This window comes from Chinchilla lanigera, unplaced genomic scaffold (genome assembly GCF_000276665.1).
Source record: "Chinchilla lanigera isolate Chin_1 unplaced genomic scaffold, ChiLan1.0 scaffold00006, whole genome shotgun sequence".
NCBI lineage: Eukaryota > Metazoa > Chordata > Mammalia > Rodentia > Chinchillidae > Chinchilla > Chinchilla lanigera.
In genome coordinates this window covers 38189325-38205296 of record NW_004955407.1, presented here as the reverse complement: position 1 = coordinate 38205296, position 15972 = coordinate 38189325, and the positions used below count along the sequence as shown (strand labels likewise).

The 15972-nt window shown below is 47.7% G+C and overlaps 1 protein-coding gene and 1 pseudogene across 3 annotated transcripts in view; both read left to right on the top strand.

Moving 5' to 3' along the window:
• The window catches only part of Lca5l (Leber congenital amaurosis 5-like), a gene marked incomplete in the record, with an annotated part of 44249 nt that overhangs the window by 15485 nt on the left and 12792 nt on the right, over nucleotides 1–15972 (top strand). For all 3 annotated transcript variants that reach the window (XM_013504865.1, XM_013504856.1, XM_013504861.1), the window contains 3 exon segments: nucleotides 1915–2228; nucleotides 8517–9031; nucleotides 11154–11291. In XM_013504865.1, coding sequence (XP_013360319.1) covers nucleotides 1925–2228; nucleotides 8517–9031; nucleotides 11154–11291 — 957 coding nt within the window.
• Nucleotides 11311–14007, top strand: LOC102027046 (annotated as a pseudogene).

Sequence of the window (15972 nt, the reverse complement as noted above, 5' to 3'; positions counted from 1 at the left end):
ACTGCAGACCTGGAGGGTCGCCTGTCGGGGAATCTGTGTGGAACGAACAGAAAAACATGGCCATTTACCCGCCCTGACTGGCCACGTGGATGGTTTAGTTTGACCAGTGCTTTCATACTGTTGTCTCAACTAATATCAAGAAATAATTTTAAATAAAGTAGAAGAAAAATACACCATTTTCTTCACTGAGTTTAAAATCCTATGCAGAAAAAAAATGGGGAGTTATTTTCCCAGACTAGGAAGCAGCCAGTGAAAGTTGCTTGGGGAATAATCTGATGAGCTAAAACATTTCTGATCTATAAAGAACGACAGTACACATTTAAGTTACTTTTTTTTTTTTCCGGTACCGGGAATCGAACTCATGACCTCACGCTTGCCAGGCAGGCACTGTGCCGCTGAGCTAAATCCCCAGCCCAAGTTACTTTCAATTATACTCAATTTGAAACAAATCCAGCCTCAATTAAAGAAGTATGATGCTGATATCGTGTGGGTCTTAACTAAGTTACATTTTCAGGCAGTCTTTGGTTTCAAGTACCTTCAGTTATGTGCTACCCTACGCCCCTGATTAGAAATTGGGGTCCTGCCATCAAGTTTTATTTTCATCTTAGCTGCTAAACGTATTTCTCAGAAGTCCAGAAATGGCTTTACTATGACTCAGCCCCCAGATATGACTTTGATTTTTCACCTTGATACTTAAATCTATAATATTAGAGAAAAGCTTTGTCTTGATTTTTTTCCAAGCCTGACATTTATAAAAGTTTGTTTTTAGTATAGCTGAAAGTTTGGTCGCCTCTTTCTTAAAGAAATGTCATTTTCTGTGCAGCAGATTTCCTTCACGGAAGCTGCAGCCCCTGGACGAGTGGCCTACGCACATACACACGATGCTCGGAATTACTTCTCAGTCCCCTTGTGTTTTATAATCAGTAGGAACTATTATTTCTTTTGATCTTAGAATAGCAGCTCTCTAAAACTCAGAGATCAGTTACACTGTATTCTGTGTCTAACCTCAAAAGTATGTGACCTCATCCTTAGGAAATGAAAGTGCACATCTCCAAATATACACGGTATGTCCATTTCACAAATCTTGCATTTCACACCAGCTGCCCACACCTCGGGTACACTCATTTCTCCCAAGGAGTAACCAGCCTTTAGAACTGAGAACTCCATTCACTAATGCATAAATTGTTGCAATGTTACAATTTAATATGACTTTTTTTTTTTTTTTTTTTTTTTTTTTTTTTTCTGTGTTTTTGAGGCCAGGTCTCACTATGTAGCCCAGGCTGGCCCTGAACTCACAGCAATCCTCCTGCCTCTGCCTCCTGAGTGCTGGGATCACAGGCATGCGCCTGGTTTTATCTTGTTTTTACTTGTGATTATTATCAAAGGTTGATCTCAGAGGTCTTATACTTCATGTAGAAATAATGTGAAAACCAAACCAAAATTCCTCCAGAAAATGCTTCAAGACAATGTGCAGTTTCACCTTCCTAATTGTCCTTGTAGTCAAAGAAACTGTAATACAGCACAAGTTCACTGTAAGGTCAGTAGCTGGAAATTCAGAAATACTTTTCATAATAGGAAACAGGGATACGGATCTTTTGCAAATAAGAAGGAGGCTGAGAGATGACGAAGGCAGGGGAGGAAAGCGGTGCCCGCAAGGAATGTGATCGTTGTGTACTACAGACATCGACTAATTAAAAAAAATTCTTAAACATGAACTCACTTAAAAATATTTTTGGGAGTTTTTTGTTTGGTTGGTTTGGTTGTTTGATATGTTTGTTTGTGATGGGGTCTTGCTATGTAGTCCATACTGGCCTTGAACTCACTATGTAGCCCAGGTGATCCTCCTGCCTCGGCCTCCCATGTATTGGCATTAGGGGCCACCACACTCGACTAAAAACACTTTTCTTTTATTAGGTTGCTTGCTATGTCTGTGGCTGATACAACCAAACCTCATACGAATGAGAATGAGCCCGTGGCCGGGGTGGCCCTGGAGACCGGCGGGAGCAGCCAGGGTGCAGGTGGCCGGCCCCCCAGCAGCAAGCTGTCCAGCGGCAGCGTGGACTACAGCCAGTCCCAGTGCTCCTGCGGGAGCCTGCACTCTAACTTCGACTACTCGGAAGACTTCGTCTCCCTGTGCTCCGACCCAGCCGCCAGCAGGAGTTACGTAGAGCAGCGGGTGGTAAAAGAGAAGAAAACGTACCACGCTTCCAAAATCGCCCAGCCCAAGGGTAAGAAGCAAACCGTCCCAGCCAAAGCTCCTTCCTGGGGTCATGGGGCTGTTACATACAGTGCTGGTGCCTTGAGACGGTCTTGGTTTTGTTGATTTTGTGTATTGCAAATATGCACTGTAAGTGAGCTTGCACTAGGGGAATTAGGGGACAGAGAAATGAAGGATGAATGCAGAATGACAGGAAGACCTGCCACGGAGCCGGGGCCTGGCGCGGCTGCCTTTGCAGTTACAGAGCAGCCTGGGGCCGGACCACCCCCGCCCGGGGTTTTGTCTCTGTCTCAGCTCAGGAACTGGGACTTGAGGTGCCCATGAAAGCAGATGCCTGCTCCGATTGCCCAAGGGGTGAGACGCAGGCAGAGGCGGCCTTTTGAAACACAGGTGGTGCAAAAGGCTTCAGGGATGTTATTTCCTTGTGGACCGTTCAAAGGGCCGGCTCCACAGCTCTGTCCAGAGTGGCCTCCACCCGGGATGTCCATGCGTTCTCCTTCCACACCACCGGGCCGGACCCCTCTCCACCCCAACCTTCAGCCCCTCGGCAGCAGCTGAGACGTGTTCCAGAGCCTGCTCTGGGTTGGGCTAACCACTGTCACATCCACCCAGTGTCTTTCTCCCCGTGCCAGGCGGTCCAGGAGCCCCTGTGCCGCTGTGTGCCGCTGCTGGGACATCCAGACGCCACTCCCCTTCTCCTTACCTACTGAGTGGGCTCCTCCTGAGACACGGGTCTGTGGCCCCATGACATTTTATGTATTTTCTTTTATTTATTTGATTTGATTTGATTTTTGCTTTTTGAGACAGAGTCTCACTATATAGCCCAGGCTGCCCTTGAACTTGCAGCAATCCTCCTGCCTCAGCCTCCGGAGTGCTGGGATTACACGTGCGCCACCACGCCCAGCTTTTTTTTTTTTTTTACATTTCTGTATCTGTGCATTTGTGAACCTTTTTAAGAGAAAAGACCCATAGCTGTTGCCAGATTCCCAAAAGGTTAAAAGTCCCTTTTCTAGAGAGGCTGGAGTGGGCTCCGACCCACCTGCGTGATCACAGGCAGAGGGCGAACATGTGCTTCGCTGACCCCAGTGAGAGAGGTCCGGGGGGTGTGGAAGAGGCCATCTCAGCACAATAGCATCCAGTCAGGTCCTGAGATCACACAAAGTTGACTGGGAGGGGGGGGCACTGATTTAAATCGGTCTGAGACTGGTCTTCATTTATTTTACTTACTGTGAATAGTTATATATTTCACCACAAAAATATTTTTTCGTTAAAGGGTGCTGTCTTAGACCCTACTGGGAAAACTATGGAACACTACATAGATATAAATGTAGATGGCGACATAGATATAGATATATAGATACATCTCCATAAAATAAAAAATTCTGAGGGCCAGGTATAGTTGTGCATACCTATGGTGCTAGCATCTTGGGAGGCTGAGGCTGAGGCAAGAGGATTTCTTGAGCCCAGGAATTCAAGACCAACTTGGGCCACATAGCAAGACCTCTCTCTTGTGCTCATGCTCTCAAAAAATAAAGTGTGTAACCGCCTGGCCCAAGGATGTGGGTCTACAAGCCACATTTTACATCAGTTCTAAGCTTTTACATGACTATGGAAGAAGGCAGTTAGCACTTATAAAACTATCTCTACAAGAAACAACTGCATTTTGAGCTCTGAGTGCCTTATAATTTAGCTTTTAAAAATTGATTCCTGATTTATTTCTTCTACAAATACCCGCCAAGCCCCTATGCAGGAGCAGCCCGAGCGTTAAAGGGGTCGTCTCGCAGCAGACTCCGGGAGAGCGAGCTCAGCTGTCCTCAGGGCCCCTGCTGCGCATCAATCCTCAGAAATCATCTCAAAGAAGTCCTGTGTGCACGGCTCACTCGGTTCTATAAAAAAACACAGACGGAAGCTTTCAGTTTTGTCCTGGGATGATAAGCGCTGCTCGGCAGCTTCTCTCACTCTTCCATTCCCACGCAGTTGTGTTTGCCAAAGTCACTAAACAGCAAGGCCCTGCCGCCCTTGGGTGGTGTGATTCTGCCCAAATCCAAGAGGCACCGTCCGTCCCGCCGGAGCAGCACTCTCCGGGGATCCCGGTTCCGCTCAGCTCTCTGAGGTGTTACACAGAGGCTCTGACCTCTGGGGCTGGTCACTCCAGGTTCGAACCTCCCGTGTGGACCCCGCGTTCACCTGAGAGCAGGAACTGCGGAGATTCCTTTTAATCTCATTTTAGAGACTTGATGAGCAGATTTTACGGCAGCAAAGCTTTTCATAGAAAAAACACCAAGAGAATGAAGTGAAGACGTTAACTTGATGGGATTTCTGATTTAGCCAAGCTCTAGAGATGGACTTCAATCCTGGTGGAGAGCAAGTAATGTATTTCCACAGTTTGCTTTTCGAACGTCTTTCCTTCTTTTGTAGAAAACGTACTTCCAGAATTTCTTCAGTTACGTACTCTGTTCATCAGAAAATTGGGTGCTTTGATGTTGTCTTTGTCAAGACAGTGCCAGCACAGATGGGTGTCACTCAGAACTTTGGTCGACCGCATTCGGCCTCTTGGGACCCCTTCCGCCCTGTTGTCCTTGGCCAGGTAGTGTGGCAGCAACACCTTCTCTAGCAGGGGATCGAGGACAGATCAGGCCCGCGACCTCCCAAACGAGTGGACAAGGCACGCTTAAGTAAAAGAGACAAGCGCTTAGGCTCCAGGAGGAACAAAACCCTCTAGCAGAGCTCAAGATTCTCTGGGGGGCTGACACAAAGAGCTTCCCTGGGCAGCCCGTATTTATTTGGTTTTCAAACAAAAGAGGGGGCTACTGAGGGAAGCTCGGGAAACTGAGCAGGACCTTGGGAGTCAGTCCGAAGACTTCCCTAAGTAGTCAATTATGCTACTGAGGAGACTGCCTTATCTCCAGGATGACCTTCATGGCAGGTGTGAGACGCCTGCAGCTGCAGTCTCTATCTAGTCAGTCGGGGTTGGAGCCAGGCATCCTCAGCTCTGGCCTTATCTCGTCCTTTGAGGAGTCATGGCGTCACAGGCCACTACAGGCCTCAGCAGGGCCCAGAGACTCACAGAGGTTCACTTACTATGAATCTGCTGCCCGTCTCCAGTCATGGGACCTGGGCCGGGGACAGACTCACAAGTAAACACAGAAAGCCAGGTGATTAATTTTAAAGCCTGCACAGAGCTGCTTCATAGTGGTCTCCATCGAAGGGACATGGACACTGCAGGCTACAGACTGGGACAGGCCTTTCCTGTCAACCTCCTCCTTCCCCTGGCCCAAGGAGGAAGCGGGCTCCTCTCTTTTGAGAGCAAAGCAAGTGTAGACCCAGAAGAGAGGGAAGTACCTGGCCAACGCCCAACTCAGAACATAGCTGAAGACGCGCAGAGCCAACGTGGGGACAGAGAGAAGGGAGTGGGACAGTGAGACCAAAGCGACCGGGGTCAGGAGAAGAGGCCAGGAAGGAGCAGCAGGAAGAGCGGGGCCGAGAAGACAGAGGCGGCCACAGAGCGTTACGGAGGGGCCGGGCTGGCGTGGGCTGGGGAGGAGCTGGGTGCCGCCTCGCTGCTGGGTGAAGTGAACTCACAGCGCGCATCTCCTTTGTAAGTACTGTGGCTAAGTGCATGCGTTCATAGTGAATTAATCTGAGCAAGTGTTTCAAGTCCGCAGTTTAAGAGTGAGGCATTTAAGCGTAGTTTAATCATTCAGCTAAACCTGCCCCATTGTGTGAAATGGGATGGAAACTATCAATTACCTGCGTCCCACCGCTGTGACGTGCAGTTAAGGATCACGACATGAAACCGTTAAGGACTGACCCCGGCCGTTTCCCACGACCTCCCTGGTTACACAAGCACCGGCGTGCGATGCGGGCGGCATGAGCTTGTGCTGTGTCCCCCAGTGCAAGTGGCGTCTCTACCTTCTGAAGCACGCAGGTCTGCTTACCCTCCCCCGCCCCTGCTGGGGAGAGCGGAACTCAGTCTCAGATGCGGTGGGCCAGGAAGGGTGCAGGGGGCGGGGAGAGCCTCGGGTCCGCTTCTCAAAACACCCCTGCCCTCATGCACACCTCGCCTCCTGGGCCACCGCGTTTGGTCCCCAGGCACTCTCTCCTGCCTCCCCTGCTCGCCTGTCACCTACGCAAGGGGACACGGTCTCCACTGCCCTCGGAGTCTGCCAGGCGTCCTTCTAATCTCAGACTCAGACCATCCGAGGGTTAAGACACCACAAGGTGTGGGGGTCGGGTTCAGTCACCCTGGCCCTGGCACAGAACAGGTGAGCCCCTGCCCACCTGGTCTCAGTCCCGCCTGACCCACACTGCGTCTGGGACCTCCCTGGTGGGTGCCCCGGGGCTACCACCTCAGGCCTCCACGCAGCGCAGCCACCTCGCTAGCCTTCCGGTCGGCGTCCCGGAAGGCGTCACATCTACCGCGCCGCTGAGGCTGTGGCTGCTGCAGAACCAGGCGGCCCGCGCGGCCCTGACTCCGGGCCTTATCCCCGTGCACTCTTGCTTTCCGCAAGCTCAGTGTCCACCACAGGCAGAAGGCCTTCCCACCGCGGGGACCAGACCCGCCGAGCGACCTGTCCACACGTGGGCGCTCACTGAGGAGGAGGACACCGGGGCACAGCCGCTGAGTACCCGTCTCTCTCCAGAATGAGAACCAGTCCACAGATCCTGAACCCACTTTCAATCTGTCTTTCTCAAAACCTAGATGTACTAACATGGACCCACGCACCCAGACATTTCGGCATGCAGGGACGCACACATACATGCACGTGTCTGTCACAAGAAAGCCGCAGACCCGGGATTCTGTCTCTGCAACATCTAGCTGTGTGCCCAGGACAAGCGACATTCTGAAGGACCAGTATGCTTCATTTAAAATGAGACAACAAACACAGCGATGTTATACACACCTTTACAACACAAGTTCAGTGCGAAAAACTTGGTGCTGAGTATAATACTTTTCAGGTATTTCTTTGTTTAAAATACATGAATAAGCCAGGCATCGTGGCATACGCCTGTAATCCCAGCACTCGGGAGGCTGAGGCAGGAGGACTGCAGCGAGTTCAAGGCCAGCCTGGGCTGCAAAGTGAGTTCAAGGCCAGGTTGAACTACATGGCAAGACCCTACCTTTAAATAAATAAATAATAAAAGTATATTTGAATACATGCCAACAACTAGTGTCCAAAGTAACAAAGAAAAAAACTGGTGTTGGATTTATGCACATGGAACATATATATTCATATACATATTTTAAAGAGTTTAATGGCTTTCTGCGGGTGATTTTTAATGAGATCCTCACGCTGTGTTCTCACACCACACCAGAAAGAAGTGCATCAGCTACTTGATGCAAAGTGTCCAGTTCTGTGGCTGACCTATGAGAAGCACTGTTCGTGTTAGCAATTGCAGTGTCCTGGGTTTTAGTATCATTGTATTTATGTATTTGTTTGTTTGTTTATTGGGGGTACTGGGAGTTGAACTCAGGACCTGGCACTTGCCAGGCAGGCTCTGTGCAGCTGAGCTACATCCCCAGCCCTTCAGTACCACTTTATAATAGAAATCTAGGTACCAGTGAAAGAAGCCCTGGCTTTCAGCCCGTCCTGTGTCACCTCGTAGCTATATAACCCTGGACAAGTGACTTATAATCTCCAGCTATAAAACAGACCACAAGGGCAAGCGCAAGGTCCCGAGTTCAATTCCTGGTACCGCCCCTCTGCCACAAAAAAGAAAAGAAAATTTTAAAAAAGAAAAAAAAAAGAAGGGCTGGGGATATAGCTCAGTGGTATAAGTGCCTGCCTGGCAATCGCAAGGTCCTGAGTTCGATCCCTGGTACTGCAAAAAAAAAGAAAAAAAAGAAAAGAAAAAAAAAAGAAAAAGAAAACAGACCACACTTGCCCTGAAAGAACTGGATTCATGAGATACCCGGGTGTAGAGAACCCCGCTTGACGCGTGGTACTCCCTTAGTGCCCGCTCTTTCTCACTCCATATTTGCATGTGAATGAGTGTGCACGGGGCATGCATGTGAGTGCGAGGGGTGTGTGCTTGAGTTGCATGGGGCATGTGGGTGAGTGCGAGGGGAATGTGCATGAGTTGCACGGGGGGGGTGTGTGTGTGCGAGGGGTGTGTGCATCAGTGTGCACGGGCATGTGTGTGTGAGAGATGTGTACATGAGTTGCATGGGGTGTGTGTGTGAGTTGCACGGGGCATGTGTGTGAGTGTGTGAAGGGTGTGTGCATGAGTTGCACGGGGCGTGTGCGTGGTGCGCATCTGTCTGTGTTACAGTAACCGCACCTGTCTGCCCGCACAGGCCAGAAGGACATCTCCGCTGAAAAGAAGCACCCCTGGAACACGTCGTGCCTCCGCTCCCAGCTCAGCCTGGTGGCGCACAGGAGGGACGCCATGGCCCACCGCATCCTCTCCGCGCGGCTGCACAAGATCAAAGAGCTGAAAAACGAACTGGCCGACATCCACCGCAACCTGGAAGCCATCATCATAGAAAACCAGTTTCTGAAACAACTTCAGTTCAGACACCTGAAGGCCATAGGAAAATATGAGAACTCCCAAAGCAATTTACCCCAGATTATGATTAAGCATCAGAATGAAGTGAAGAATCTAAGGCAGCTCCTTAGGAAATCCCAGGAAAAGGAAAGAACCGTCTCCAAGAAACTCAGAGAAACCGACAGCGAGTTGCTGAGGACCAAAGACGCCCTGCAGGCGCTGCAGAAGCTCTCCGAGGACAAAAACCTGGCGGAAAGGGAAGAACTGACTCATAAACTGTCTGCTCTTACGGCAAAAATGGAGGCAAATGACAAGAAAATACAGGTCTGTATTTCTGAGGTGTAGACACACTAAGGCTCCAGAGTGAGCGTGTTTTGAAGATGCACATTAACCTGCTTGCCCTGTCATGGAGCACGTTAAGTCACTTGGCTGGTGTGCTGGGGTGAACAGTGATATGTGCAGCAGGGCCAGGGAAGGAGGGGCTTGAGGAAAAAGAGAGAAAGCTTAGAACCGGGGATGTCCATCATGAGCAGGGGGTCACTCCATATCTGGACCCACGGGTCTGGAAATGGCTGTTCCCTAAGGCAGCACAGCTACCAGCATTAGGGAAGTTTCCTCATGTGCCAAAAAGGCTGCATGGTGCTGTGCAAAGTCTCCCTTGGAAATCAGCATACTGCGGTAACTGTTACCCTGAGCCTTGCCTGTGTCCAGCCCTGTTCTTACGTTCTTGATCCTTGGTGTGAGCCGTCATTTCCCCAGAGACCAATGTTAACTATTCCAGAATAGGAATTTTTCCCAGAGTGATCCTAGAAGTAGGGAAGGAAAAAGAATTTTAAAAACTGAAGAGATGAACGAGTTGCATGTCCTCAACAGTCTGTGGCTGCCTGCAGCCAGGGATGGCGTCATCTGGGGTGACCTGGGAGATGACACTGATCCGCTAGAGAATGCCCTGCCCACTTTACCTTGTAGACAGTTTCGTCTCAGTAGACACAAATATGAATGGCTTCATTTTCACTGTTTAATTATGTGATACATAATGGGGAGAGGAAGTATTTTCTGTGATCCTGAAAATAAGTAAATATCAAATTCATTTGATCCATGTTTTCTTTTGTTACTTCTCTTAGTAAAATTCTCTGCTTTCAAAGAGAAAAGTCTGTAGCTGGGCATGGTAGCTCATGCCTGTAATCCCAGCAACTCGGGGGCTGAGGCAGGAGGATTATTGTGAGTTTGAAACCAGCCTGAGCTACATAGTGAGTTCAAGGCCAGCCTAAATTGCATAGTGAGACCCTGTCTCAAAAAACAAAATAAATAAAAATTTCAAAAGGAAAAATATTAATATTTTAAGAAGTGACATTTTTAGTGGTTATTTCATCCTTTTAGATTTCTTTTTCATCCTTTTTAGATTTTCCACTTTCTTTAATGAAGAAGTATTACTGTTAAAATGAGGAAGACCCACATGATGAGTTGGGATTGACAAATAGGGTGAATTTTTCAAACACACTCGTCCCATCGTCCTGGCCTCTTCCAGGCAGCTCTGCAGGTCTGTCTCGTGGTGCTGTCCCGGCTGCCTCAGTGTCCTGAAGCCATTCGAAATGTTCACCTTTCATGATCATTTTGACTGGGGAGGAGCGGAAGTCACACGGTGCCAGACCCGGTGACTGAGGTGGGTGAGGACGCAGCGTCGTGTGCTTACGAGCTGCCTTCCTGTTGGGTGGCATCAGCAGCAGCAGTCACCGTATTTTTCATCACACCTCATAAAGACACTCAGGAGAGAGGACTGCGGAGCTGCTGCAGAAAGTGGCCAGGAGGATGGGTGCGCGTTTCTGGAGAGGAGTGGGGGTGTGTTGTGAGAGGGATTCATGGCACCGCCTTTTACTGTAATAAATTGATTAAAATATAAACATTCACCATTATTTCCATCATCCCTTGTACGTGAGGGGGAAACGTCCTCTGAGCTGCGTTTTCTGTCACAGCCAGAGCCAGCCTTTGTGCAATAAGGCAGCCCCGCCGCAGAGCAGGTGAGCTTGTGTCCGACGGTGGCGGCGGCGGCGGGCAGCTACTTCAGGGTCCCTCAGCGCGGCCCGGCGGGGTGAGCCCCTCAGGACGCTCAGTCTCTGTTCCAGAGGAGCCCGGGCCGCCCGGGTCTGCGCTGGTGTCAGGGAACCTACCGCGGAGAGAGAACAGTTCACTGGGCAGAACTGCTGCGGTTCCAGCTTAAAGGATGACACCGACTGTATTTCATTTATTGGCCTTAAGGATGCGTTCAGAGGGGTTTTTTAATCAAATTGCAGAGAAGGTAAAAAACAGTGGAAAAAACAGGTCCTCTGGGTGAACCGTTCGCGAAACGGTCCCGCAGGGCTGCACGGCTCTCTCTGGTTATCTCCCCTGTGGCCGAGGCTTCGCCCACTGGCCGCGGAGTTGCTGAACGCCTGACCCCCTTTTGCAGAGCCTGGAGAGGCAGCTGAGGCTGAACGCCCGGGCCTTCACCCGCCAGCTGGCCACGGAAAACCGGAAGACGCTGGCAGCGCAGACGGCCACGAAGACCCTGCAAGTGGAGGTCAAGCGCCTGCAGCAGAAACTCAAGGTACGTCCTTCCAAACAAAATGCGAGAGAGTGGCGGCGGACCGCGGCCCCAGACGCCGGAGCTGTGCGCGCTCTGCGTGGCTGTGCCGCTCACGCGCGCCGTATCCACAAACCCTCAACTCCGAGAACGTGTTCCTCACCTTGCTTCTTCCCTGCAGTGGGGAGCGCGCAGGGGGCTGCAGTCAGGAGGTGAGTGGACGCGCACCGTAAACTGGAAAAATTAAAGCTCTACACATTCATGAGACTCCTTGTTATCATTTTTATTTTATCACATTAATTTATGTTTGATTACAATGTAAGGTAGTTCTAAATAAATTCGTACGTGTAAAACTAACATAACATTGTAATATCAAGGGCAAGCTTTAGTATATGTGCAAAAAAAAAAAAAAAAAAAAAAAAGTAGGAACATTTTGAGGGCAAGGGATGTAGCTCTGAGGCACCAGCCTGCCCGGCAAGTTTGAGACCTGAGTTTGATTCCTGGTCCCAAAAAAAAAAAGAAAAAAAAATAGACCAGGTTAGTATACGTGCTGCCGAAGGGGGCACAAGGGCAGATTTTAATGGCCCACTATTTATTTAAAGTCTCCTTACAAATACATTTTCAGAGCCGACTTTTAAGCTAGGCATGGTGGCACACACCTGTCATCCCAGCATTCAGAAGGCTGAGGCAGGAGGATCACCATGAGTTCAAGGCCAGCCTGGACTATACAGTGGGAAAAAAAAAATTCTAAAATTTCCAACATTTTGGGAAAGCTGGATAAGACAATTGAGAAATAAACCCTTTCAAATCTCAACTAATCTTCAGCTTGATTCTTGAGACAAAAATCTTCAACTTTTCTGGAATAAGTAGGGAATTCAGCTTCCAAAGAGTCTTCAGATCAAATGGCTGCAGTCTGGGGCAGGGCAGGCCGGGAGGCATACAGAAACCCTCCCTGCATGCTTAGACTCCTAAAGAAGAGGCTTCAGGGCCCACTGGCCAAGACAAAGGAGACACAGTCAGGGAATTTTGTTTTGTTTTTCTTCCAGTACCAGGAATCGAACTCATGACCTTGCACTTGCCAGGCAGGCGCTGTGCCACTGAGCTAAATCCCCAGCCCCCATAGTCAGGGAATTTTAATACACTCTTGTGTTACCTTATTCCTATAAACAGGCATTGTGTGCAGCCCCTAAAAACACATTTTTTGCCAGCAGATATGCTTAATACTGAATGAAATGCTTAATTAAGGATACAAAATTCTATATGTACCAAGATTTCAATTTAGTCAGAAAGATAAGGAGATTGCAAAACTAAATATTTTAAAAATTGTGGGGACTGTTGGAGGTGTAGCTCAGTGACAGAGCACTTGCCTCACATGTGGGAGATCCTGGGTTCTAACCCCAGCACTACACAACAAACGAAGATCCCTCAGAACTTCTTGTGTAAAAGGAAAAGCAAAGGGACTTCTGCACCATATATTTCAGTGCTTCTATAAAGAGAGACAGGGCAGCTGGGGTGTGGCTCAGTGGTAGAGCGCTTGCCTGGCAGGCAGATGGGAGGTGCTGGGTTTGATACCCTCGCACCAGAAAAGAGAAAGAGCAAACTAAGAATGAGAACTCTCACGAACCCTAGGGGGTAGTCTCAGTACGTACTGGTGAGTGAAAAAGGAAGGGGAAGAAAGTGGGCAGTACACTTCCATTTAGGAAAAGGGCAGCAATGCAAATTATCAACATTATTTTCTATTTTAAGAAATCAGTAAGATAAGAGAAAGGGAGAAAAACTAAGGTAAAAGGGACAATCACTGAACCTAGATTTTGGCTGGGTATGGTGGTGCATGCCTGTAATCTCAGCACTTGGGAAGCTGAGGCAGGAGGACTGCTGCGAGTTTGAGACCAGCCTGGGCTACAAAGTGAGCTCAAGGCCAGCCTGAACTGCATAGTGAGACCCTGTCTCAAAAAGACAAAAAAAAAAAAAGAACCTAGATTTCTTAAATCTCTTCTCACTTGATATGACTTTGAAATCAAGTAAATATTTGGCATAACTATAAGGCAGAATTAAATTTTAAAAACTACAAGCCTATACCAAAACAAATCCATCCCGCTGGAAACAGAGGGCCCGCAAGGGTTGGCCTCAGGGTTTGTTCCGAGCCCTGTGAAGGATGCTGTCCAAGGTGGTGAAGGAGCACGTGGGCGCGGACTAGCTCGGGAACAAATACTACCGCATCCCGCAGTACACGAACTGGAGAGGACAGACTGTTCGAGAGAAAAGGATTATAGAAGCAGCAAAAAAAATGAAACTGACTATGAAGTGGGTGGCATCCCAACAGAATGGGAAGCTTGGATTAGAAGAAAAAGAAATACTCCACCGACCATGGAGGAAATACTAAAGAATGAGAAGTACAGAGAAGAAATAAAGATGAAAAGCAAAGACTGTTATGAAAAAGAAAAGCTCCTTAGTAAAGAGACCAGCGAGGAACTCTTGCCTCCCCCAGTTCAGATTCCAATTACAGGGCACGCCTCTGCCCCTTACTTTGGAAAGGAAAAACCCTCAGCAACGCCCACCACACTGGGAAAACCTTCCCGCCAGGAGCCTGGGTGCCACAAGATGGAAGGAGCCACAATCATTGAATTGCATTATGGTGAAAATCACTTCACTCGCACAGATACGACTATTTTAACAAATAGAAGAAGTTTTAAAATGAATTATAGCTGCTGGACTCATGATAGTCCTGTATTTCATTAAGTTTAAGAGCTCATTTTAGTTTGCATTAGAAACATGAGATTATGAACTACAGAATCCTAAATTCTTTTAAGACTTAAATCGTACACTTGATTTAGTGTAGGGTTTCATTCTGTTCGTGAATTTGCCTAAGATTGATTTTCCCTCCTTAGATTACTACTTTGAGGAATGTCATGTAGTTGTGAATGCTCAGTACATGTAGGATACTCGGGGTCCTTTAGGAACCACCCACAGATCCATCTTGAAGCATAAGGGCAGTGAGTGCTCCCATATGACATATATAAAATAAATGAAAAACTAAGATTTTTATTTCTGGAGAGCTACCCTTAAGATCCCAGAGAACCCATCAAAATATAAGCTTGGGCCAGGCATGGTGGCACACACACCTGTAATCCTAGCACCCAGGAGGCTGAGGCAGGAGGCTCACTCAAGTTCAAGGCCAGCCTGAAGTCCATAGCAAGACAAAACAAGACATAAGGTTGGATAAGATATATGAACACAAAGACAACTTCATTAATAAAAGAAGCTATAAAGACATTGATGATAATATGGGACAGTGGCTAATAGGGTAAAACTATGGCTGAAGTTTGAAGAGACGAGTTAAGATTTAGGAGACAATCCATCAAAAAAATCTGAAAGGACAGTAGAGAGGAGTGGAATAATTAAAGAGTTCCATCAGAGTGCAAGTTGCTCTGAGGAAGAAAACAGGGAAGAGCTCTCAAAGCAGAATGCAATTCCACCGATAGGTGGGACGCGGGTTTGTACGAAAGACGACTTTGGACAGATGTCATTAATTACACACAAGAGCTCTTGCAAAGTGTCATAAATTTCCTGGAGAACACACACAAAAAAAAATCCAAAGTAAATAAAAGGACATGAACCCAACTCTGTATTCGACTGGTGGCATGATGTCACACAAAGAAACTGTTCCAAGTAACTTAAAACATTAATTTATCATCTGTTAGTGACATACAAGGTAAGGACAAAAATAACTTCACACACACACACACACACACTCTAAAGTACTGTTGGGTTACTAGTTTCTGGAGGTGATGACACTGTTATTCTGACACTGACCCGTGCATTCTGTAACACATCCTGTACAATGTTCGTGTCACTGAGAACTGGGATTCAGGAGACAGAAGAAAGAAAATACAGAAGTAAATTAAAAGCACAAAAACATACAGAGTAACTAAAACTCGTATGATCCTGATTTTGATCTGAAGTGAAAATATGAATGTATGATATATTTATTTTTAAAACTCATGATTCTAAAGTGACCGACTCAGCAGCAATCTAAATGGTCTTCAAAGTGCATATCCCCTGAGCAAGAGCCAAGGCACCTCGGAAAACTGTAAAACTTTGTCTGGTGCACAAAGTTTACTAGACAAGCCTGGGGCTGCTGTCACACAAAAAAGGAAAGTGTCAAGGGGCAAGAAGATGCCATGCAAAGGGCCTGGGAGCCATCTAAAATAGGCTCAGAGTGGCCAAAGATGGAATAATGTGAGGATTTAAAAAAAGATAACTTCATGGACTATAATTTATCCACTAAATTCAAGAGTTCACAAGGACACTTAATAAACAAAAGACATCAGTGGTTACTCACCAAGTGGTTACTCCTTGGAGGGCTCCAGTACACCGCTGAGGGAACCAGTTCACTTTTTTGAAAGCTTATACATAAAGAAAAAGAAACCAAGTATTTTTTACTTTTTCTGTGTGAAGTATTCTTCAGAGCAAACATATTGCATAAGGAAGTTCTAGCCTCCTTATAAAAGCATTCCAGTTGATAAGAAGGAATGATTTGCTCTAACTCAGTATTTTAGAATTCCTAACAAGTGACTGGCTGTAATCAATGGTCATAAGTTGCTGCTGACATCACAAAGGAGAAAGCACGAGGTGGCCCTTCCTGATGGCCCTGCTCACCACCACCCTTGGAGTTCGGTGCCAGAGCCAGCCTAACTCTGGCTGC